This window comes from Bombina bombina, chromosome 4 (genome assembly GCF_027579735.1).
Source record: "Bombina bombina isolate aBomBom1 chromosome 4, aBomBom1.pri, whole genome shotgun sequence".
In the NCBI taxonomy this organism is placed as follows: Eukaryota; Metazoa; Chordata; class Amphibia; order Anura; family Bombinatoridae; genus Bombina; species Bombina bombina.
In genome coordinates, this window is record NC_069502.1 from 536,511,876 (window position 1) to 536,538,155 (window position 26,280).

The 26,280-nt window shown below is 40.5% G+C and overlaps 1 protein-coding gene across 1 annotated transcript in view; it reads right to left on the bottom strand.

The window, feature by feature from the left end:
* Positions 1-26,280, bottom strand: part of PHIP (pleckstrin homology domain interacting protein) — a gene marked incomplete in the record, with an annotated part of 1,163,892 nt that overhangs the window by 977,491 nt on the left and 160,121 nt on the right. Inside the window, 1 exon segment of the mRNA XM_053710468.1 lies at positions 14,633-14,793. Within this exon segment, the coding sequence (XP_053566443.1) occupies positions 14,633-14,793 (161 nt within the window).

The window sequence follows — 26,280 nt, forward strand, 5'->3', positions numbered from 1 at the left end:
AGGAAGACTGTGACTGAATTTTTACTGCTCAAAAAAGTGCTAAAATAGGCCCCTCCCACTCATATTACAACAGTGGGGAACCTCAGTTAACTGTTTCTATGCAGAAATATACGTCAGCCATGTGGAAAAAAATCATGCCCCAAAAGATTTATCACCAAAGTACCTCACAAAAAACGAATAACATGCCAGTAAACGTTTTAAACATACATTTTAAAAGTTATGTAGTGTTATCAATAAGCCTGCTACCAGTCGCTTCTACTGCAGTTAAGGCTCCTATATTACTTCAGTATTAACAGCATTTTCTTAGTCAAATTCCATTCCTTAGAAAATTACTTTACTGAACATGCATTCATCAGCCTGATACCAGTCACTACTACTGCATTTAAGGCTGTACTTACATTACATCGGTATCAGCAGTATTTCTTAGTCAATTCCATTCCTTAGAAAAATATTTTACTGCAAATACCTCATCTGCAGGGAACCCCGCATGCTATTCCCTTTCTGAAGTTACCCCACTCCTCAGAATGTGCGAGAATAGCCAGTGGATCTTAGTTACTTCTGCTAAGATCATAGAAAACGCAGGCAGATTCTTCTTCTAAATACTGCCTGAGAGAAAAAACAGCACACTCCGTTGCCATTTAAAATAACAAACTTTTGATTGAAGAAATAATTAAGTATAAAAACTCCACACTCCTCTCACACCTTCCTACTATGTTGAGTGTTGCAAGAGAATGACTGGATATGACGTGGAGGGGAGGAGCTATATAGCAGCTCTGCTTTGGGTGATCCTCTTGCAACTTCCTGTTGGGAAGGGAATATATCCCATAAGTAATGGATGATCCGTGGACTGAATACACTTAACAAGAGAAATATTTTTTTTCTGACCAGAGAAACATGTTTTACTAAATTTTCTATCTGATGATATTAACACTGCTCATATAGTTTTCCAATACTATTTAAATCAAGCGCTATTTTGCTCAAATAATGTTGAGCATAAAAAAATATATATATATTTTTTTTTATGTTCTTGTTCTCTTTTTATCCTTTATTTTGTAATACAGGATTAGAGGCACCTGCTAATTTATTATATAAGCAATGGATGCAATATGTGTTTTCCATTATTGCAGGCTGAATCCCAGAGCAAGTTTAAGCTTTAAGCTTTATGCTTTAATTAACAGACATAATGTTCTCTTTCATTCATAACATATAAGTTTTAACACTTTAGGTATGTAAAGGGTTAATTCTTTACACAATTACTAGTCTGCACACTCACACGTAGGTTTGTTTTTGTTATTAACCAATCAGAATCACATTCTGCTTTTAAATGAAGCAGCACTTGTGCATTCCATCAGCTATGATTACGGTATCACACCGAAACATGTCAGCTGGAAGCAACAAGTGCTGAGTGTTGTATGTTTTTTGACCCCCATGGTTTTTTATCCACATGTGGACTACAATAAAGTTTGGATTATATTTTACTTCATTTTTCACCCTGGATTTCTTTCTACTTATTGTTACATTACGCCAGTATCTGGGGTCCTTAGGCTCGAAAGCCTCTCACTTAGCAGGCTGATTTTGGATTCGCCTGCCCCTTCAGCCCTGATTACTTCTACACATTACTACTGGATGACAAGGCAAGGGACACTCTGATTGGACACCGCATATCACGTGACCGGCTGTGTACACGTCATCGGACGCTCACAGTGTGAACAGAGAAACACACAGAATCGGCACATCATAGAGGATTTTACAACAAGCGGTGAGCTAAGAGGATTTACTTGCAGCACACGAAGCAGGACGGATAGTGACAACGCAGCATAGCATCTGATGCAGTGAGTATAGCCAACGATTCTATTGTGGCAAAGTTAAATCTCACATGGTATATTCCATTTTGCTGTTGTTTTGTCTGAAGAGTCCGGGGCAAGAGTGTGCATGCATTTGAACTTCGTGCTAAGTTATTTCCACAGACTGTCTATTCCCTTGATTTGGGCAAAGGTTGCAAGTTTGCAAGTGAGAGTTGATAGTCATTCCCATACTGGGAGCTTCCTAAACAGTGCACTTTACAAACTTTCTCTAGCTAATTGAATACTTTCTATGCTTCCTGGCAGCATATTAGTTCAGTGCATTTTTGAGCTTTCTTTACCATGGAGGGGTCTGTTGTTAATTATTACTCATTACTACCTGTGGATGAAAGAGGATATGGAGATCAGGAACTGGACTCTATCTTTTCTACAGATATCACTACCTTTTCACTAAGTGAACTTTTTGATAAAATGGAGATTCTGTTAGTTAAAGAACACAGGTTACAATTCGATGTGTGGACATTTGAGAAATATATCAAGTTAAATATTGTACCAAGGGGACTGAGGATTGCTAAATTTCCCACCTTTGAAGTCACTGATAGTGAATTTATTGACACATGGAATGCTGTTTTGACAGAATGCTCCTTCAGGCTGATGAATCTGTTGATTTTGTATAAAATGAAATTACTAACTAACATTAGAACAGAAATTGACACACTACAACAAGTATTGAATGACAAAAAACAGGATTTAGATTATTTAAAGTTTGATGGTATTCTTAGGGCTACACTTATTGAGTCCAAAAACCTTATTCTTAATACGAAGCACTCTAAGTACCTTCGTGACCAGTCAGACTATGATAATCAGTTTATATTTGGAGTCACTCCAATACCAATCCCAGGAGGTCTAGCAATAGAAGAGGCAGATCTAGAAGTAGAAACAGAAATAGAGGCAGAGGGGGCAATCATCAACAAAAAAACACTGACTCTTCTCAGGTGGGACAGTTTCAGTATACTGATAGTGAGCCAGATTCAGGGGAAGAAGCAGGCACATCAGGAAGAGAGAATGTAGTGGCTACACCAAAAGGTATACTTAAGACCCCAGGTAAACAGGTTAACATACAAACACCGGTACCCACACATAAAACTAACCAGAGTATACCCAACAAACCTATTAAGCCTGCACCCCAGAACACTAAAGATGATAAGAATTCACACACTAAATCTGTGACTAGTGAACATCAGCCTTCCCACCAAGCGATCTCAAACTCAGGTGAGGATAGGAGAGTCTTTGAACAGGTTTTTTACCAGTCCAGGGACAAAACTGGGATAGGCCAGGCAAAGCAGGACAGGTACACCCTAAGGGGCAACAGGAAAACCAAATACCAATGATGAATGCTAACACTAATAAATAACAGAATTTATGTTTACCTGATAAATTACTTTCTCCAACGGTGGTGTCCGGTCCACGGCGTCATCCTTACTTGTGGGATATTCTCTTCCCCAACAGGAAATGGCAAAGAGCCCAGCAAAGCTGGTCACATGATCCCTCCTAGGCTCCGCCTACCCCAGTCATTCGACCGACGTTAAGGAGGAATATTTGCATAGGAGAAACCATATGTTACCGTGGTGACTGTAGTTAAAGAAAATAAATTATCAGACCTGATTACAAAAAACCCAGGGCGGGCCGTGGACCGGACCACACCGTTGGAGAAAGTAATTATCAGGTAAACATAATTCTGTTTTCTCCAACATAGGTGTGTCCGGTCCAACGGCGTCATCCTTACTTGTGGGAACCAATACCAAAGCTTTAGGACACGGATGAAGGGAGGGAGCAAATCAGGTCACTCTAAATGGAAGGCACCACGGGCTTGCAAAACTTTCTCCCAAAAATAGCCTCAGAAGAAGCAAAAGTATCAAATTTGTAAAAATTTAGAAAAAATTTGGCAGTGAAGACCAAGTCGCTGCCTTACATATCTGATCAACAGAAGCCTCGTTCTTGAAGGCCCATGTGGAAGCCACAGCCCTAGTGGAGTGAGCTGTGATTCTTTCAGGAGGCTGCCGTCCGGCAGTCTCATAAGCCAATCGGATAATGCTTTTTAATCCAGAAGGAGAGAGAGTAGAAGTTGCTTTTTGACCCTCTCCGTTTACCAGAATAAACAACAAACAAAGACAAGTTTGTCTGAAATCCTTAGTAGCTGCTAAGTAAAATTTGAGAGCACGAACTACATCCAAGTTGTGCAACAAACGTTCCTTCTTTGAAACTGGATTAGGAACACAAAGAAGGCACAACTATCTCCTGGTTAATGTTTTTGTTTGGAAGAAAAACCAGGTTTAGTACGCAAAACCACCTTATCTGCATGGAACACCAGATAAGGAGAAGAACACTGCAGAGCAGATAATTCTGAAACTCTTCTAGCAGAAGAAATTGCAACCAAATAACAAAACTTTCCAAGATAATAACTTATATCAACGGAATGTAAGGGTTTCAAAACGGAACCCCCTGAAGAACTGAAAGAACTAGGTTGAGACTCCAAGGAGGAGTCAAAATTTTTGTAAACAGGCTTGATTCTAACCAGAACCTGAACAAAGGCTAGAACATCTGGCACAGCTGCCAGCTTTTGTGAAGTAACACAGACAAGGCAGAAATCTTCCCATCAAGGAACTTGCAGATAATCCTTTTTCCAATCCTTCTCGAAGGAAGGATAGACTCTTAGAATCTTAACCTTGTCCCAAGGGAATCCTGCAGATTCACAACCAACAGATATACCAAATTATGTGGTAATTTTTCTGGTTACAGCTTTCAGGCCTGAACAAGAGTATTAATAACAGAATCTGAGAACCCTCGCTTTGATAGATCAAGCGTTCAATCTCCAAGTAGTCAGCTGGAGTGGGTCGAACGACTAGAACAAGAAGGTCCTCACAAAGGTAGCTTCCATGGTGAGCCGATGACATATTCACCAGATCTGCATACCAAGTCCTGCGTGGCCACGCAGGAGCTATCAAAATCACCGACAGCCCTCTCCTGATTGATCCTGGCTACCAGCCTGGGGATGAGAGGAAACGGCGGGAACACATAAGCTATTTTGAAGGTCCAAGGTGCTTACTAGTGCATCCACTAGAGCCGCCTTGGGATCCCTGGATCTGTACCCGTAGTGAGGAACTCTGAAGTTCTGACGAGAGGCCATCAGATCCATGTCTGGAATGCCCCACGGTTGAGTGACTTGGGCAAAGATTTCCGGATGGAGTTCCCACTCCCCCCGGATGCAATGTCTGACGACTCAGAAAATCCGCTTCCCAATTTTCCACTCCTGGGATGTGGATAGCAGACAGGTGGCAGGAGTGAGACTCCGCCCATAGAATGATTTTGGTCACTTCTTCCATCGCTAGGGAACTCCTTGTTCCCCCCTGATGGTTGATGTATGAACTTGGCCCTCGCTAGCTGAGGCCAAGCTTTGAGAGCATTGAATATCGCTCTCAGTTCCAGAATATTTATCGGTAGAAGAGATTCTACCCGAGACCAAAGACCCTGAGCTTTCAGGGATCCCCAGACCGCGCCCCAGCCCATCAGACTGGCGTCGGTCGTGACAATGACCCACTCTGGTCTGCGGAAGGTCATCCCTTGTGACAGGTTGTCCAGGACAAGCCACCAACGGAATGAGTCTCTGGTCCTCTGATTTACTTGTATCTTCGAGACAAGTCTGAATAGTCCCCATACCACTGACTGAGCATGAACAGTTGTAATGGTCTTAGATGAATGCGCACAAAAGGAACTATGTCCATTGCCAGCTACCATCAAACCTATCACTTCCATGCACTGCGCTATGGAAGGAAGAGGAACGAATGAAGTATCCGACAAGAGTCTAGAAGTTTTGTTTTTCTGCTTCTGTCAGAAAAATCCTCATTTCAAAGGAGTCTATTATAGTTCCCAAGAAGGGAACCCTCGTTGACGGAGATAGAGAACTCTTTTCCCACGTTCACTTTCATCCGTGAGATCTGAGAAAGGCCAGGACAATGTCCGTGTGAGCCTTTACTTGAGGAAGGGACGACGCTCGTATCAGAATGTCGTCCAAGTAAGGTACTACAGCAATGCCCCTTGGTCTTAGCACCGCCAGAAGGGAACCTCTAGTACCTATGAGAAAATCCTAGGAGCAGTGGCTAATCCGAAAGAAAAAACGCCACGAACTGGAAATGCTTGTCCAGGAATGCAAACCTTAGGAACCGATGATGTTCCTTGTGGATAGGAATATGTAGATACGCATCCTTGAAATCCACCTGGTCATGAATTGACCTTCCTGGATGGAAGGAAGAAGTGTTTCGAATGGTTTCCATCTTGAACGATGGAACCTGAGAACTTGTCAAGATCTAGAGATCTAAGATTGGTCTGGACGTTCCCTCTTTTTTGGGAACTATGAACAGATTGGAGTAGAACCCCATCCCTTGTATCTCCTAATGGAACAGGAATGAATCACTCCCATTTTTAGCAGAGTCTTCTACCCAATGTAAGAATGCCTGTCTTCTTATGGTGGTCTGAAGACAACTGAGACCTGTGGAACCTCCCCCTTGGAGGAAGCCCCTTGAACTCCAGAGAATAACCTTGGGAGACTATTTCTCGCGCCCAAGGATCCAGAACATCTCTTGCCCAAGCCTGAGCGAAGAGAGAGAGTCTGCCCCCCACCAGATCCGGTCCCGGATCGGGGGCCCCGCATTTCATGCTGTCTTGGTAGCAGTGGCAGGTTTCCTGGCCTGCTTTCCTTTGTTCCAGCCTTGCATAGGTCTCCAGGCTGGATTGGCTTGAGAAGTATTACCTTCCTGCTTAGAGGACGTAGCCCTTGGGGCTGATCCGTTTCTGCGAAAGGGACGAAACTTAGGTTTATTTTTGGTCTTGAAAAGACCTATCCTGAGGAAGGGCGTGGCCCTTGCCCCCAGTGATATCAGAGATAATCTCTTTCAAGTCAGGGCCAAAGAGTGTTTTCCCCTTGAAAGGAATGTCAAGCAATTTGTTCTTGGAAGACGCATCCGCTGCCCAAGATTTTAACCGAAGCGCTCTGCGCCACAATAGCAAACCCAGAATTTTTTCGCCGCTAACCTAGCCAATTGCAAGGTGGCGTCTAGGGTGAAAGAATTAGCCAATATAAGAGCACGAATTCTGTCCATAATCTCCTCATAAGAAGAAGAATTACTAATAATCGCCTTCCTAGCTCATCAAACTAGAAACACGCGGCTGCAGTGACAGGGACAATGCATGCAATTGGTTGTAGAAGGGAACCTTGCTGAACAAACATCTTTAGCAGACCTTCTAATTTTTTATCCATAGGATCTTGGAAAGCACAACTATCTTCTATGGGTATAGTGGCGCGCTTGTGTAGAGTAGAAACCGCCCCCTCGACCTTGGGGACTGTCTGCCATCAGTCCTTTCTGGGGTCGACTATAGGAAACAATTTTATAAATATGGGGGGGAGGTACTAAAGGTATACCGGGCCGTGTCCCATTCTTTACTAACAATGTACGCCACCCGCTTGGATATAGGAAAAGCCTTCGGGGGGCCCCGGGGCCTCTAAGAACTTTTCCATTTTACATAGTGGTTCTGAAGTGACCAGATAATCACAATCATCCAAATTGGATAACACCTCCTTAAGCAGAGCGCGGAGATGTTCCAACTTAAATTTAAAAGAAATCACATCAGGTTCAGCTTGTTGAGAAATGTTTCCTGAATCTGAAATTTCTCCCTCAGGACAAAACCTCCCTGGCCCCCTCAGACTGGTGTAGGGGCCCTTCAGAAACCATATCATCAGCGTTCTCATGCTCTACAGAATTTTCTAAAACAGAGCAGTCGCGCTTTCGCTGATAATGGGCATATTGGCTAAAATGTTTTTGATAGAATTATCCATTACAGCCGTTAAATGTTGCATAGTAAGGAGTATTGGCGCACTAGATGTACTAGGGGCCTCCTGTATGGGCAAGACTGGTGTAGACGAAGGAGGGGATGATGCAGTAGCCATGCTTACTCCCCTCACTTGAGGAATCATCTTGGGCATCATTTTTACTAAATTTTTTTATGACATAAAATACATATAGTTAAATGAGAAGGAACCTTGGTTTCCCCACAGTCAGAACACAATCTATCAGGTAGTTCAGACATGTTTAAACAGGCATAAACTTGATAACAAAGCACAAAAAACGTTTTAAAATAAAACCGTTACTGTCACTTTAAATTTTAAACAAAACACACTTTATTCTGCAAATTGCGAAAAAGGATGAAGGAAATGTTCAAATTCACCAAAATTTTCACCACAGTGTCTTAAAGCCTTAAAAGTATTGCACACCAAATTTGGAAGCTTTAACCCTTAAAATAACGGAACCGGAGCCGTTTTTATATTTAACCCCTGTACAGTCCCTGGAATCTGCTTTGCTGAGACCCAACCAAGCCCAAAGGGGAATACGATACCAAATGATGCCTTCTGAAAGACTTTTCTATGTATCAGAGCTCCACACACATGCAGCTGCATGCCTTGCTGTCCTCAAAAACAAGTGCGCCATACCGGCGCGAAAATGTGGCTCTGACTATGATTAGGGAAAGCCCCTAAAGAATAAGGGTGTCTAAAAACAGTGCCTGCCGATATAATCATATCAAAATACCCAGAATAAATGATTCCTCAAGGCTAAATATGTGTTAATAATGAATCGATTTAGCCCAGAAAAAGTCTACAGTCTTAATAAGCCCTTGTGAAGCCCTTATTTACTATCTTAATAAACATGGCTTACCGGATCCCATAGGGAAAATGACAGCTTCCAGCATTACATCGTCTTGTTAGAATGTGTCATACCTCAAGCAGTAAGAGACTGCACACTGTTCCCCCAACTGAAGTTAATTGCTCTCAACAGTCCTGTGTGGAACAGCCATGGATTTTAGTTACGGTGCTAAAATCATTTTCCTCATACAAACAGAAATCTTCATCTCTTTTCTGTTTCTGAGTAAATAGTACATACCAGCACTATTTTAAAATAACAAACTCTTGATTGAATAATAAAAACTACAGTTAAACACTAAAAAACTCTAAGCCATCTCCGTGGAGATGTTGCCTGTACAACGGCAAAGAGAATGACTGGGGTAGGCGGAGCCTAGGAGGGATCATGTGACCAGCTTTGCTGGGCTCTTTGCCATTTCCTGTTGGGGAAGAGAATATCCCACAAGTAAGGATGACGCCGTGGACCGGACACACCTATGTTGGAGAAATAATGTTATCAACTTATCCACTATACCACTCTCTGATGTACAACTTAGAGTCTTAAGTTATGGAATGTCCTTTGCACCAACATGTACTTTTGATCTTTTCAGAACAATGTTGGATGTGAACAAGCTTATCAGGAATTTAACCCTGAAAAAACATTTTCAGGGAGAAATGACAATGGCACAGGACCATCCTGATGTTCACATACAACAAGGTTCAGAAAATTTGAAATTTGCTGACTTTTCTGAGGCATGTGATGTTATTTCACTTCAACAATTGGGAAGACAAGGAGAAGTCTCAGATCCTTCTAATACGGTATCAAGCTTCAGTGGTTTTAAAAAACCATCAGAGTATAACCCGATACAATCCAGAGGTACCACACTTGAAACTTTTTTCAAGAGAGTAGAGAATGATCTTACTCTACTCGCCTCTAAAACTGAGATTAGTGGGGAACTTAGGACCAAATCTAACCTTACAGTCACTGAAAGAAAAGCAATCACTGATTTACAGAAGAATAACAACATAGTGATACGCACAGCTGATAAGGGAGGTGCGGTAGTTGTTCTAGATAGGGAAGCCTATATCTATGAAGCGCACAGACAGCTGCATGACACAGACAATTACCTTGAATTAGATAGGGATCCAACAATATGTTTCCAAAGGGATTTGAGAAGACTCTTTGATGATGGTTTGGAGGATGGGCACTTTGATTTTGCCACTTTTGAGTATTTGTATGTCGAATGCCCAGTAGTGCCCATCTTCCACCATCTTCCAAAAGTCCACAAAACATTGACAGAGGTAAAGGGTCGACCAATTATAAGCAGAATTGGGTCTATCTTTGAACATCTATCTCAATGGCTAGACGCTTTATTTTTTCCCTTTGTAAACAGTTTGCAGAGTTATTTGAGAGATACCAAAGATCTTTTGAATTTACTTGAAGATTTTTCGTGGGACTCTAGGGTGCACATTTGGTTGACCGTGGATGTAGTCGCCCTATACTCCTCAATCCCACATGAAAAGGGTTTGGAGGCCATCAGATATTTTCTGGAAAATTTTTCATCTCTAGATGGGCCCTTCATTGAATACATACTAAGGGCCACACATTTTATGTTAACACACAATTATTTTCCGTTTGGGGAATCTTTTTATCTCCAAAGGTGTGGGACAGCTATGGGGGCCAAATTTGCGCCCTCATATGCCAACCTCCTTATGGGTTGGTGGGAGATTTCCCACATCTTTGGAGAGCTGAACCCCTACAGAGATCGGATATCCTTTTACAGGCGGTATATCGATGATCTCCTTTTTGTGTGGTGTGGATCATCCACAGACCTTTTTGACTTTGTTAACAGTTTAAATAATAATGATGTAAGCCTAAAATTTACATTTGAACACCATAATACTGAGATCAACTTTTTGGATCTCACCCTGAAAGCTGATAGGTCAGGTAAAATTCACAGCAGCACGTTTCGAAAGCCAATCACAAGGAATACCCTGCTCCATGCTAGGAGTTGTCACCCCAAGCATGTACCATTAGCAGTAGCTAAAGGGGAAATGATTAGGCTCAAACGTAATTGCAGTGAAGAGTCAATTAATGGAACTTGAAAAGAGACTTGGAGAAAGAGGATACCCTAAACATGTCATTAAACAGGCACATGCACAAGTTGACAGAGTAGATAGGGAGACCCTTCTCAAAGGATCTAGAATTCAGAATAAGACACAGGTTGCAAGGACAGACAATAAAGTTACCTTTGTTACTGACTATAGCATGGAATATAAAGAAATCTGCAATATAGTCAATAAACACTTTAGAATGTTGGAAGCCGATGATAAGCTTGTGAGTACAGTTGAGAAAGGCTTACGCTGTTCATTTAGGAGTAAGACCCTAGGAAATATCCTCTCACCATCAGAGTTACCACCCTGCTCCGAGAAACCACAAGGATCATGGTTGAAACATAGGGGGATGTACAGATGTGGCAAATCCAGGTGTAAACCGTGTGATCTTGCCATTGTTTCGGATAAGTTTCATTCAACTGTCACAGGTGAAGAGTTTAAAATCCATGCATGCCTCAACTTGTAGCATCCTCCTATGTTATATACTTACTCACATGCATTGAATGTCATTTACAGTACGTAGGGCTCACTAGTACTGAGGTCAATACCAGGATTCGCAATCACCTTTCTACCATTAAAATGGAGAAGCTAGTACCCCACTAGTCAAACACTTTAAACTTGTACATAAAGAGCAGTGCAACACTAAGGTGGCAGGCTATTGAAAGGGTTACTACTCCCTTGCGTGGAGGTGACAGATCCCACATTTTAGGTAAAAGGGAGATGTTCTGGATTTTTAAGTTACAGACTCGTGTCCCTAAGGGACTCATTCAAAATATGATCTGATTAATTATTGGAAGTAGTAGGTTACAGAGTATCGTAATGAATCTTATACCATTGCAGCTACCTATTGAGCCCTTCATTCTTCTGTCAAAAATGCTTTAGTTAGTTAGGTTGTATCCAATTTTTACTTTCTTATTATTATATACGCGCTATTTTCTATATGAGATTGGTCATAAATATTTTTTTTTCTGACCAGAGAAACATGTTTTACTAAATTCTCTATCTGATGATATTAACACTGCTCATATAGTTTTCCAATACTATTTAAATCAAGCGCTAATTTGCTCAAATAATGTTGAGCATAAAAAATAATATTTTTTTTTATGTACTTGTTCTCTTTTTATCCTTTATTTTGTAATACAGGATTAGAGGCACCTGCTAATTTATTATATAAGCAATGGATGCAATATGTGTTTTCCATTATTGCAGGCTGAATCCCAGAGCAAGTTTAAGCTTTATGCTTTAATTAACAGACATAATGTTCTCTTTCATTCATAACATATAAGTTTTAACACTTTAGGTATCTAAAGAGTTAATTCTTTACACAATTACTAGTCTGCACACTCACACGTAGGTTTGTTTTTGTTATTAACCAATCAGAATCACATTCTGCTTTTAAATGAAGTAGCACTTGTGCATTCCATCAGCTATGATTACGGTATCACACCGAAACATGTCAGCTGGAAGCAACAAGTGCTGAGTGTTGTATGTTTTTTGACCCCCATGGTTTTTTATCCACATGTGGACTACAATAAAGTTTGGATTATATTTTACTTCATTTTTGACCCTGGATTTCTTTCTACTTATTGTTACATTACGCCAGTATCTGGGGTCCTTAGGCTCGAAAGCCTCTCACTTAGCAGGCTGATTTTGGATTCGCCTGCCCCTTCAGCCCTGATTACGTCTACACATTACTACTGGATGACAAGGCAAGGGACACTCTGATTGGACACTGCAAATCACGTGACCGGCTGTGTACACGTCATCGGACGCTCACAGTGTGAACAGAGAAACACACAGAATCAGCACATCATAGAGGATTTTACAACAAGCGGTGAGCTAAGAGGATTTACTTGCAGCACACGAAGCAGGACGGATAGTGACAACGCAGCATCGCATCTGATGCAGTGAGTATAGCCAACGATTCTATTGTGGCAAAGTTAAATCTCACATGGTATATTCCATTTTGCTGTTGTTTTGTCTGAAGAGTCCGGGGCAAGAGTGTGCATGCATTTGAACTTCGTGCTAAGTTATTTCCACAGACTGTCTATTCCCTTGATTTGGGAAAAGCTTGCAAGTTTGCAAGTGAGAGTTGATAATCATTCCCATACTGGGAGCTTCCTAAACAGTGCACTTTACTAACTTTCTCTAGCTAATTATATATATATATAGATATATATATAATTCTGTCCCAAGGCTATACATATTAATACAAATATCATTATAAATGCCCAAATTAGGCAACATTATCACATAAATTAATATATGATACTTACTAATAGACACTCATCTACTAGTAAAGTATATAGCCAAACCAGTACTGAAACATATCAGCAGAGGTTATGGAATAGGAGTATATTATAGATCCATAAGGAGAGGCAAAAGACAAGTTCTTGCAACCACTATGGAAAGTTTGTGACAAAATTTCCCATGAGGTGAAAAAGAGTCACTAACCATACCCAAAATACATCCCTCTGACACACACTGTACTCTGAGGGGAAAGCGGGCCTCAAGAAAGAAAGAATCATATGCACATCTTCATTCTTCATCTTCCTCCAACGGAGGCAAAGACAAGACGGAGGTACCTGTGAGGTGGGAGAAATTTTATAGAACTCTTGAGGTTTGGGAATCTTTGCTTCCTCTTAGTGGTAGGGAAGAATAATTCTCAGGAGTAATGGATCGTGGACTCTCGCCACCTGTATGAAATATATCTATAAGGATATATAGGTATATACAGCTATATAAAGTAATATATATTTACAAGAAAAAAAATTAAACAAAGTCCTTTGGTTAGCTTTTTATTTTCAACTTGTAATAGTCGAACTAACAGAAGCACACAAAAGGTTTACTTTTAGCAAAGTTTATGCTGGAGAGAAAGCGCTAAATAGCACACCACTTGTAATCTAGCCATTAATAAGTTGAACATCCCATTCCCTTGCCTTAAAGGGACAGTCTAATCCAAAATAAACCTTCAATATTCATTGATAGAGAATGTAATTTTAAACAATTTTCAAATTTACTTTTATCACCAATTTTGTTTTGTTCTTTTGGTATTCTTAGTTGAAAGCTAAACCTAGGAGGTTCATATGCTAATTTCTAAGCCCTTGAAGGCCGCCTCTTCTCTCAGGGCATTTTGACAGTTTTTAACCACTAGAGGGTGTTAGTTCATGTGTGTCATATAGATAACACTGTGCTTGCGCACGTGGGGTTCAGGTGAGCCAGTTCTGATTGGATAAAATGGATGTCTGTCAAAAGAACTGAAATAAGGGGGCAGTTTGCAAAGGGTTAGATACAAAATAATCACAGAGGTAAAAAGTGTATTTATATAACAGTGTTGGTTGTGTAAAACTAGGGAATGGGTAATAAAGGGATTATCTATGTTTTTAAACAATACAAATTCTGCTGTAGACTGTCCCTTTAAGGAATTCAATTAAGATGCCCCATTAAATGAGACCAATTAGTGTTTGATTGATTTAAACCCATAGAGGTCCGAACCATAGTCCAAAGACCTATAAAAATTCCTAACCTTGGATTTAGTAAGGAGCACAGTTGGCCTCAGACAACTGACAGGTGTCATGAGTGTTGTCATACCCTTGAAAGGAAATAAACCATAATATGAGAGTTCATTGTTTTCATACTTGCTCTAAAACATCAGGCCATGCCACCATAGTCCAAACTATAAAAAAAGAAGACTATGGCACAGAGAAAGGTACATATACTGCAACTCAGTGTCTGTAAATTTTCTACAAACTCCAAGTTGAACAAAGCTATACACCACCTTCTCAAGACTTGGTATAATAAATGAGAGAAATGTAGTTATATCTAAATAATAAAATTGTGTTAGCAATAAAAAAAATAGCTCAACTAGTAAACAAAGTGTTTTTTAAGTGAACCTATAAAATTAAATTAGTCAAATTATTTTTATTTTTAACAAGATGTCTTTTTTATCAAATGAGCATAAGCGAACAGATAAAATAAAAACACTTACTGTAAATATTCTTCTGCCAGTACGATCAAATGTAACACAGTAGACAGAAGAGAGGTGCCCTAAGATTCTCTTGTGCATTTTCATGTGCTGGTAGACAGCTGTTGGGACAAGGTTTTCACACTTATATTTTCCATTCAGCCTTCTTGAAAAGAGTGTGCTTGCTGTTAAAAAAAAAAAACAACAAACAAAAAAAAACATACATTAAATAAGAAAACAAATATCTGGTTTGTTTAAAACATTCATATCATGGTTGATCACATCACAGCAGTCACATCATTTACAATTCAACATTTCAGCACTTTCACAATACTAGAAAACTATTACATATTTTGCAGCATGATATTTAATTTGGGGATATAATGTACAAAAAACAAATTATGCTTAAAAAAAAGCAAGAAATCAGAAAAAAAACTGCTTCTATAGGCTAAGTTGGCAAGTATTTAGTGTGACCTCCCCTTACACGTGAGCAATAGCAGGAACCTGGCTCTCATAAACCTAAAGGGAATCAAACCCTAATTAATGTCATTGCTAACACCTGTATTTGTTATACTATATCATGTCAAAATGACTGCTGTGAGAAAGGCTTATTACACCAGGATTGTGCAAGACATGCTTTACCATTACATACACATGTGGTATGAGTTTAACTAATTGGAAGCTTGATAATAAGACCAACTTTCAATCACATCATTCCATTCAAAATGCCAGAGATCACAGAATTTAACAGACATAAAATCATACTTTTGCATCAGCAAGGTCACTCTCAAATGGAAATCAGCAAACAAGCTGGTAACGGAAGATGTGGTATTCAAGCTATTATAAAGAAATTTGAAAAATCAAGAGAGGTCAAGGACAAAAAAAGTCCTGATAATTTCCTTTTCTTCCATTGGAAAGAGTCCACAGCTGCATTCATTAGTTTTGGGAAATAAGAAACTTGGCCACAGGAGGAGGCAAAGACACCCCAGCCAAAGGCTTAAATACTCCTCCCACATCCCTCATTCCCCAGTCATTCTGCCGAGGGACAAGGAACAGTAAAATAAATATCAGGGTGAAAAAAATGTGCCAGAAGAATCAAAAGACGCTGCACGCAGAAAAAGGGTGGGGAGCTGTGGACTCTTTCCAACGGAAGAAAAGGAAATGATCAGATAAGCATAATTTATGCTTTTCTTCCTAATTGGAAAGAGTCCACAGCTGCATTCATTACTTTTGGGAAAACAATACCCAAGCCAAAGATGACACTGAATGCCAAAACGGGAGGGTACAATAGGCGGCACATTCTGAGGGCACCAAGCCAGAAACCACTACCCAACAAAAAAAACATAATTTATGTAAGAACTTACCTGATAAATTCATTTCTTTCATATTAGCAAGAGTCCATGAGCTAGTGACGTATGGGATATACATTCCTACCAGGAGGGGCAAAGTTTCCCAAACCTCAAAATGCCTATAAATACACCCCTCACCACACGCACAATTCAGTTTAACGAATAGCCAAGAAGTGGGGTGATAAAAAAGTGCGAAAGCATATAAAATAAGGAATTGGAATAATTGTGCTTTATACAAAAATCATAACCACCACAAAAAAAGGGTGGGCCTCATGGACTCTTGCTAATATGAAAGAAATGAATTTATCAGGTAAGTTCTTACATAAATTATGTTTTCTTTCATGTAATTAGCAAGAGTCCATGAGCTAGTGACGTATGGGATAATGATTACCCAAGATGTGGATCTTTCCACGCAAGAGTCACTAGAGAGGGAGGGATAAAATAAAGACAGCCAATTCCTGCTGAAAACAATCCACACCCAAAATAAAGTTTAATGAAAAACATAAGCAGAAGATTCAAACTGAAACCGCTGCCTGAAGTACTTTTCTACCAAAAACTGCTTCAGAAGAAGAAAATACATCAAAATGGTAGAATTTAGTAAAAGTATGCAAAGAGGACCAAGTTGCTGCTTTGCAAATCTGATCAATCGAAGCTTCATTTCTAAACGCCCAGGAAGTAGAAACTGACCTAGTAGAATGAGCTGTAATCCTTTGAGGCGGAGTTTTACCCGACTCAACATAGGCAAGATGAATTAAAGATTTCAACCAAGATGCCAAAGAAATGGCAGAAGCTTTCTGGCCTTTTCTAGAACCGGAAAAGTTAACAAATAAACTAGAAGTCTTTCGGAAAGACTTAGTAGCTTCAACATAATATTTCAAAGCTCTAACAACATCCAAAGAATGTAACGATTTCTCCTTAGAATTCTTAGGATTAGGACATAATGAAGGAACCACAATTTCTCTACTAATGTTGTTGGAATTCACAACTTTAGGTAAAAATTCAAAAGAAGTTCGCAACACTGCCTTATCCTGATGAAAAATCAGAAAAGGAGACTCACAAGAAAGAGCAGATAATTCAGAAACTCTTCTGGCAGAAGAGATTGCCAAAAGGAACAAAACTTTCCAAGAAAGTAATTTAATGTCCAATGAATGCATAGGTTCAAACGGAGGAGCTTGAAGAGCCCCTAGAACCAAATTCAAACTGCAAGGAGGAGAAATTGACTTAATGACAGGTTTTATACGAACCAAAGCTTGTACAAAACAATGAATATCAGGAAGATTAGCAATCTTTCTGTGAAAAAGAACAGAAAGAGCAGAGATTTGTCCTTTCAAGGAACTTGCGGACAAACCTTTATCTAAACCATCCTGAAGAAACTGTAAAATTCTTGGAATTCTAAAAGAATGCCAAGAAAAATGATGAGAAAGACACCAAGAAATATAAGTCTTCCAGACTCTATAATATATCTCTCTGGATACAGATTTACGAGCCTGTAACATAGTATTAATCACAGAGTCAGAGAAACCTCTTTGACTAAGAATCAAGCGTTCAATCTCCATACCTTTAAATTTAAGGATTTGAGATCCTGATGGAAAAAAGGACCTTGCGACAGAAGGTCTGGTCGTAGCGGAAGAGTCCACGGATGGCAAGAGGCCATCCGGACAAGATCCGCATACCAAAACCTGTGAGGCCATGCCGGAGCTACCAGCAGAACAAACGAGCATTCCTTCAGAATCTTGGAGATTACTCTTGGAAGAAGAACTAGAGGCGGAAAGATATAAGCAGGATGATACTTCCAAGGAAGTGATAATGCATCCACTGCTTCCGCCTGAGGATCCCGGGATCTGGACAGATACCTGGGAAGTTTCTTGTTTAGATGAGACGCCATCAGATCTATTTCTGGAAGCTCCCATATTTGAACAATCTGAAGAAATACCTCTGGGTGAAGAGACCATTCGCCCGGATGCAACGTTTGGCGACTGAGATAATCCGCTTCCCAATTGTCTATACCTGGGATATGAACCGCAGAGATTAGACAGGAGCTGGATTCCGCCCAAACCAGAATTCGAGATACTTCTTTCATAGCCAGAGGACTGTGAGTCCCTCCTTGATGATTGATGTATGCCACAGTTGTGACATTGTCTGTCTGAAAACAAATGAACGATTCTCTCTTCAGAAGAGGCCAAGACTGAAGAGCTCTGAAAATTGCACGGAGTTCCAAAATATTGATCGGTAATCTCACCTCCTGAGATTCCCAAACTCCTTGTGCCGTCAGAGATCCCCACACAGCTCCCCAACCTGTGAGACTTGCATCTGTTGAAATTACAGTCCAGGTCGGAAGCACAAAAGAAGCCCCCTGAATTAAACGATGGTGATCTGTCCACCACGTTAGAGAGTGTCGTACAATCGGTTTTAAAGATATTAATTGAGATATCTTTGTGTAATCCCTGCACCATTGATTCAGCATACAGAGCTGAAGAGGTCGCATGTGAAAACGAGCAAAGGGGATCGCGTCCGATGCAGCAGTCATAAGACCTAGAATTTCCATGCATAAGGCTACCGAAGGGAATGATTGTGACTGAAGGTTTCGACAAGCTGAAATCAATTTTAGACGTCTCTTGTTTGTTAAAGACAGAGTCATGGACACTGAATCTATCTGGAAACCCAGAAAGGTTACCCTTGTCTGAGGAATCAATGAACTTTTTGGTAAATTGATCCTCCAACCATGATCTTGAAGAAACAACACAAGTCTATTCGTATGAGATTCTGCTAAATGTAAAGACTGAGCAAGTACCAAGATATCGTCCAAATAAGGAAATACCACAATACCCTGTTCTCTGATTACAGACAGAAGGGCACCGAGAACCTTTGTAAAAATTCTTGGAGCTGTAGCTAGGCCAAACGGCAGAGCCACAAACTGGTAATGCTTGTCCAGAAAAGAGAATCTCAGGAACTGATAATGATCTGGATGAATCTGAATATGCAGATAAGCATCCTGTAAATCTATTGTGGACATATAATGCCCTTGCTGAACAAAAGGCAAGATAGTCCTTACAGTTACCATTTTGAACGTTGGTATCCTTACATAACGATTCAATATTTTTAGATCCAGAACTGGTCTGAAGGAATTCTCCTTCTTTGGTACAATGAAGAGATTTGAATAAAACCCCATCCCCTGTTCCAGAACTGGAACTGGCATAATTACTCCAGCCAACTCTAGATCTGAAACACAATTCAGAAATGCTTGAGCTTTCACTGGATTTACTGGGACACAGGAAAGAAAAAATCTCTTTGCAGGAGGTCTCATCTTGAAACCAATTCTGTACCCTTCTGAAACAATGTTCTGAATCCAAAGATTGTGAACAGAATTGATCCAAATTTCTTTGAAAAAACGTAACCTGCCCCCTACCAGCTGAGCTGGAATGAGGGCCACACCTTCATGTGGACTTAGAAGCAGGCTTTGCCTTTCTAGAAGGCTTGGATTTATTCCAGACTGGAGATGGTTTCCAAACTAAAACTGCTCCTGAGGATGAAGTATCAGGCTTTTTTCTTTGTTGAAACGAAAGGAACGAAAACGATTATTAGCCCTGTTTTTACCCTTAGATTTTTTATCCTGTGGTAAAAAAGTTCCTTTCCCACCAGTAACAGTTGAGATAATGGAATCCAACTGAGAACCAAATAATTTGTTACCCTGGAAAGAAATGGAAAGTAGAGTTGATTTAGAAGCCATATCAGCATTCCAAGTTTTAAGCCATAAAGCTCTTCTAGCTAAAATAGCTAGATACATAAACCTGACATCAACTCTGATAATATCAAAAATGGCATCACAGATAAAATTATTAGCATGCTGAAGAAGAATAATAATATTATGAGAATCATGATCTGTTACTTGTTGTGCTAAAGTCTCCAACCAAAAAGTTGAAGCTGCAGCAACATCAGCCAAAGATATAGCAGGTCTAAGAAGATTACCTGAACACAGATAAGCTTTTCTTAGAAAGGATTCAATTTTCCTATCTAAAGGATCTTTAAACGAAGTACCATCTGACGTAGGAATAGTAGTACGTTTAGCAAGGGTAGAAATAGCCCCATCAACTTTAGGGATTTTGTCCCAAAATTCTAATCTGTCAGACGGCACAGGATATAATTGCTTAAAACGTTTAGGAGTAGTAAATGAATTACCCAATTTATCCCATTCTCTGGAAATTACTTCAGAAATAGCATTAGGAACAGGAAAAACTTCTGGAATAACCACAGGAGATTTAAACACCTTATCTAAACGTTTAGAATTAGTATCAAGAGGACCAGAATCCTCTATTTCTAAAGCAATTAGTACTTCTTTAAGTAAAGAACGAATAAATTCCATTTTAAATAAATATGAAGATTTATCAGCATCAATCTCTGAGACAGAATCCTCTGAACCAGAAGAGTCATCAGAATCAGAATGATGATGTTCATTTAAAAATTCATCTGTAGAGAGAGAAGTTTTAAAAGATTTTTTATGTTTACTAGAAGGAGAAATAACAGACATAGCCTTCTTGATGGATTCAGAAACAAAATCTCTTATGTTATCAGGAACATTCTGCACCTTAGATGTTGAGGGAACTGCAACAGGCAATGGTACATTACTAAAGGAAATATTATCTGCTTTAACAAGTTTGTCATGACAATTAATACAAACAACAGCCAGAGGAATAGCTACCAAAAGTTTACAGCAGATACACTTAGCTTTGGTAGTTCCAGCACTAGACAGAGATTTTCCTGAAGTATCTTCTGACTCAGGTGGAACGTGAGACATCTTGCAATATGTAAGAGAAAAAACAACATATAAAGCAAAACTTGATCAAATTCCTTAAATGACAGTTTCAGGAATGGGAAAAAATGCCAATAAACAAGCTTCTAGTAACCAGAAGCAAAGAAAAAATGAGACTGAAATAATGTGGAGACAAAAGCGACGCCCATATTTTTTGGCGCCAAATAATGCGCCCACATTGTTTGGCTCCTAAATTGCTTTTTGGCACCAAAAATGACGCCACATCCGGAACGCCGACATTTTTGGCGCCAAAGGACGTCAAAAAATGACGCAACTTCCGGCGACACGTATGACGCCGGAAACAGAAAAGATTTTTTGCGCCAAAAAAGTCCGCGCCAAGAATGACGCAATAAAATGAAGCATTTTCAGCCCCCGCGAGCCTAACAGCCCACAGGGAAAAAAAGTCAAATTTTTAAGGTAAGAAAAAATTATTGATTCAAACGCATTATCCCAAATATGAAACTGACTGTCTGAAATAAGGAATGTTGAACATCCTGAGTCAAGGCAAATAAATGTTTGAATACATATATTTAGAACTTTATAAACAAAGTGCCCAACCATAGCTTAGAGTGTCACAGAAAATAAGATTTACTTACCCCAGGACACTCATCTACATGTTTGTAGAAAGCCAAACCAGTACTGAAACGAAAATCAGCAGAGGTAATGGTATATAAATAAAAGTATATCGTCGATCTGAAAAGGGAGGTAAGAGATGAATCTCTACGACCGATAACAGAGAACCTATGAAATAGACCCCGTAGAAGGAGATCACTGCATTCAAATAGGCAATACTCTCCTCACATCCCTCTGACATTCACTGCACGCTGAGAGGAAAACCGGGCTCCAACTTGCTGCGGAGCGCATATCAACGTAGAATCTAGCACAAACTTACTTCACCACCTCCATAGGAGGCAAAGTTTGTAAAACTGAATTGTGGGTGTGGTGAGGGGTGTATTTATAGGCATTTTGAGGTTTGGGAAACTTTGCCCCTCCTGGTAGGAATGTATATCCCATACGTCACTAGCTCATGGACTCTTGCTAATTACATGAAAGAAACATAATTTATGTAAGAACTTACCTGATAAATTAATTTCTTTCATATTGGCAAGAGTCTATGAGCTAGTGACGTATGGGATATACAATCCTACCAGGAGGGGCAAAGTTTCCCAAACCTCAAAATGCCTATAAATACACCCCTCACCACACCCAAAATTCAGTTTAACGAATAGCCAACCAGTGGGGTGATAGAGAAAGGAGTAGAAAGCATCAACAAAAGAAATTTGGAAATAATTGTGCTTTATACAAAAAATCCTAACCACCATAAAAAGGGTGGGCCTCATGGACTCTTGCCAATATGAAAAAAATAATTTATCAGGTAAGTTCTTGCATAAATTATGTTTTCTTTCATGTAATTGGCAAGAGTCCATGAGCTAGTGACGTATGGGATAGCAATACCCAAGATGTGGATCTCCACTCAAGAGTCACTAGAGAGGGAGGGAATAAAATAAAAACAGCCATTTTCCGCTGAAAAAAATTAATCCACAACCCAAAAAAATAAGTTTATTTTCATAAAAGAAAGAAAAAAACTTAAATCAAAAGCAGAAGAATCAAACTGAAACAGCTGCCTGAAGACCTTTTCTACCAAAAACTGCTTCCGAAGAAGCAAATATATCAAAACGGTAGAATTTAGTAAATGTATGCAAAGAAGACCAAGTTGCTCCTTTGCAAATCTGATCAACTGAAGCTTTATTCTTAAAAGCCCACGAAGTGAAGACTGATCTAGTAGAATGAGCTGTAATTCTCTGAGGCGGGCCTAACCCGACTCCAAATAAGCTTGATGAATCAAAAGTTTCAACCAAGAAGCCAAGGAAATAGCAGAAGCCTTCTAACCTTTCCTAGGACCAGAAAATAAAACAAATAGACTGGAAGTCTTCCTGAAATCTTTAGTATCTTCCACATAATATTTCAAAGCTCTGACCACATCCAAAGAATGCAAGGATCTTTCCAAAGAATTCTTAGGATTAGGACACAAGGAAGGGACAACAATTTCTCTATTAAGGTTGTTAGAATTCACAACCTTAGGTAAAATTTGAAAAGAAGTCCGCAAAACTGCCTTATCCTGATGAAAAATCAGAAAAGGAGACTCACAAGAAAGAGCTCAGAAACTCTTCTAGCAGAAGAGATGGCCAAAAGGAACAACACTTTCCAAGAAAACAGAATTTATGCTTACCTGATAAATTACTTTCTCCAACGGTGTGTCCGGTCCACGGCGTCATCCATTACTTGTGGGAAATGTTCTCCCCCACAGGGAAAGGCAAGGAGAGCACACAGCAAGAAGCTGTCCATATAGCTCCCCCTCTGGCTCCGCCCCCCAGTCATTCGACCGACGGTTAGGAGAAAAAGGAGAAACCATAGGGTGCCGTGGTGACTGTAGTGTATAAAGAAAAAATTTTTCAACCTGATTAAAAAAACCAGGGCGGGCCGTGGACCGGACACACCGTTGGAGAAAGTAATTTATCAGGTAAGCATAAATTCTGTTTTCTCCAACATTGGTGTGTCCGGTCCACGGCGTCATCCATTACTTGTGGGAACCAATACCAAAGCTTTAGGACACGGATGAAGGGAGGGAGCAAATCAGGTTACTAAACAGAAGGCACCACGGCTTGCAAAACCTTTCTCCCAAAAACAGCCTCCGAAGAAACAAAAATATCAAATTTGTAGAATTTGGCAAAAGTGTGCAGAGAAGACCAAGTCGCTGCCTTACATATCTGGTCAACAGAAGCCTCGTTCTTATAGGCACATGTGGAAGCCACAGCCCTAGTAGAGTGAGCTGTGATACGGTCAGGAGGCTGCCGTCCGGCAGTCTCATAAGCCAAGCGGATAATGCTTTTCAGCCAGAAAGAGAGAGAGGTAGCAGTAGCTTTTTGACCTCTCCTCTTACCAGAGTAAACGACAAACAAGGATGAGGTTTGTCTAAAATCTTTTGTTGCTTCTAAATAGAACTTTAAAGCACGAACAACATCTAAATTGTGTAATAAACGTTCCTTCTTTGAAACTGGATTCGGACACAAAGAAGGAACAACTATTTCCTGGTTGATGTTCTCGTTGGAAACAACTTTTGGAAGAAAACCAGGCTTAGTACGCAAAACAACCTTATCTGAATGGAACACCAGATAGGGTGGATCACACTGCAAAGCAGATAATTCAGAAACTCTTCTAGCAGAAGAAATAGCAACCAAAAACAGAACTTTTCAAGATAGTAACTTAATATCTATGGAATGTAAAGGATCAAACGGAACCCCTTGAAGAACTGAAAGAACTAAATTTAGACTCCAAGGAGGAGTCATGGGTCTGTAAACAGGCTTGATTCTAACCAAAGCCTGAACAAAAGCTTGTACATCTGGCAAAGCTGCCAGTCGTTTGTGCAACAAGACGGATAATGCAGAAATCTGTCCTTTTAGAGAACTAGCTGACAATCCTTTATCCAAACCTTCTTGGAGAAAGGAGAGAATCTTTGGAATTTTAATCTTACTCCAGGAGAATCCTTTGGATTCACACCAACAGATATATTTTTTCCATATTTTATGGTAAATCCTTCTAGTCACAGGTTTTCTGGCTTGGACCAGAGTATCAATCACAGAATTTGAAAACCCACGCTTGGATAAAATCAAGCGTTCAATTTCCAAGCAGTCAGCTGCAGAGAAACTAGATTGGGATGTTCGAATGGACCTTGTACTAGAAGGTCCTGTCTCAAAGGTAGCTTCCATGGTGGAGCCGATGACATATTCACCAGGTCTGCATACCAAGTCCTGCGTGGCCACGCAGGAGCTATCAGAATCACCGAGGACTTCTCCTGTTTGATCCTGGCTATGAGCCTGGGGAGGAGAGGAAACGGTGGAAACACATATGCTAGGTTGAACGACCAAGGCGCCACTAATGCATCCACTAGAGTCGCCTTGGGATCCCTGGATCTGGACCCGTAGCAAGGAATCTTGAAGTTCTGACGGGACGCCATTAGATCCATGTCTGGAATGCCCCATAATTGGGTTAACTGAACAAAGACCTCCGGATGGAGTTCCCACTCCCCCGGATGGAAAGTCTGACGACTCAAATAGTCCGCCTCCCAGTTGTCTACTCCTGGGATGTGAATAGCAGATAGATGGCAGGAGTGATTCTCTGCCCATTGGATTATCTTGGTTACTTCCTTCATCGCTAGGGAACTCTTTGTTCCCCCCTGATGATTGATGTACGCAACAGTCGTTATGTTGTCCGACTGAAATCTTATGAACCTGGCTTCCGCTAGCTGAGGCCAAGCCAGGAGCGCATTGAATATAGCTCTTAGTTCCAAAATGTTTATCGGGAGAAGCGACTCTTCCCGCGACCATAGGCCCTGAGCTTTCAGAGAGTCCCAGACCGCGCCCCACCCCAAGAGGCTGGCGTCGGTCGTGACGATGACCCACTCCGGTCTGCGGAAACTCATTCCCTGAAACAGGTGATCCTGGGTCAACCAACAGAGAAGTGAGTCCCTGGTTACCTGGTCTACTTGAATTTGGGGAGACAAGTCTGTATAGTCCCCATTCCACTGATTGAGCATGCACAGCTGTAATGGTCTTAGATGAATTTGAGCAAAAGGAACCACATCCATTGCTGCGACCATTAGTCCTATTACTTCCATGCATTGAGCTATGGAGGGTTGAGGAATAGAGTGAAGAACTCGACAAGCTTTTAGAAGCTTTGTCTTTCTGACGTCTGTGAGAATGATCTTCATTTCCACAGAATCTATTATTGTTCCCAGAAAAGGAACCCTTGTGGACGGTGACAGTGAACTTTTTTCTATGTTCACTTTCCACCCGTGAGATCTGAGAAAAGCCAACACAATGTCTGTATGAGCCCTCGCTTTGGAAAGAGACGACGCTTGGATTAGGATGTCGTCTAGATAAGGTGCTACAGCGATGCCCCTCGGTCTTAGGACCGCTAGAAGGGACCCTAGCACCTTTGTGAAAATTCTGGGAGCGGTGGCTAAACCGAATGGAAGAGCCACAAACTGGTAATGTTTGTCCAGAAAGGCGAACCTCAGGAACTGATGATGAGATTTGTGGATTGGGATATGCAGATACGCATCCTTCAGATCCACGGTAGTCAAAAATTGACCCTGCTGGATTGTTGGTAAGATTGTCCGAATGGTTTCCATCTTGAAGGATGGAACTCTGAGGAACTTGTTTAATATCTTTAAATCCAGAATTGGCCTTAAAGTTCCCTCTTTTTTGGGAACCACAAACAGGTTTGAGTAAAACCCTAGACCTTGTTCCCCGGAGGGGACTGGGTTTATAACTCCCATCTTTGATAGGTCTCTTACACAATGTAAGAATGCCTGTTTCTTTATCTGGTCTGAAGATAAGCGAGACAGGTGGAACCTTCCCTTTGGAGGAAGTCCCTTGAATTCTAACAGGTATCCCTTGGAAACTATCTCTAGTGCCCAGGGATCCAGAACATCTCTTGCTCAAGCCTGAGCGAAG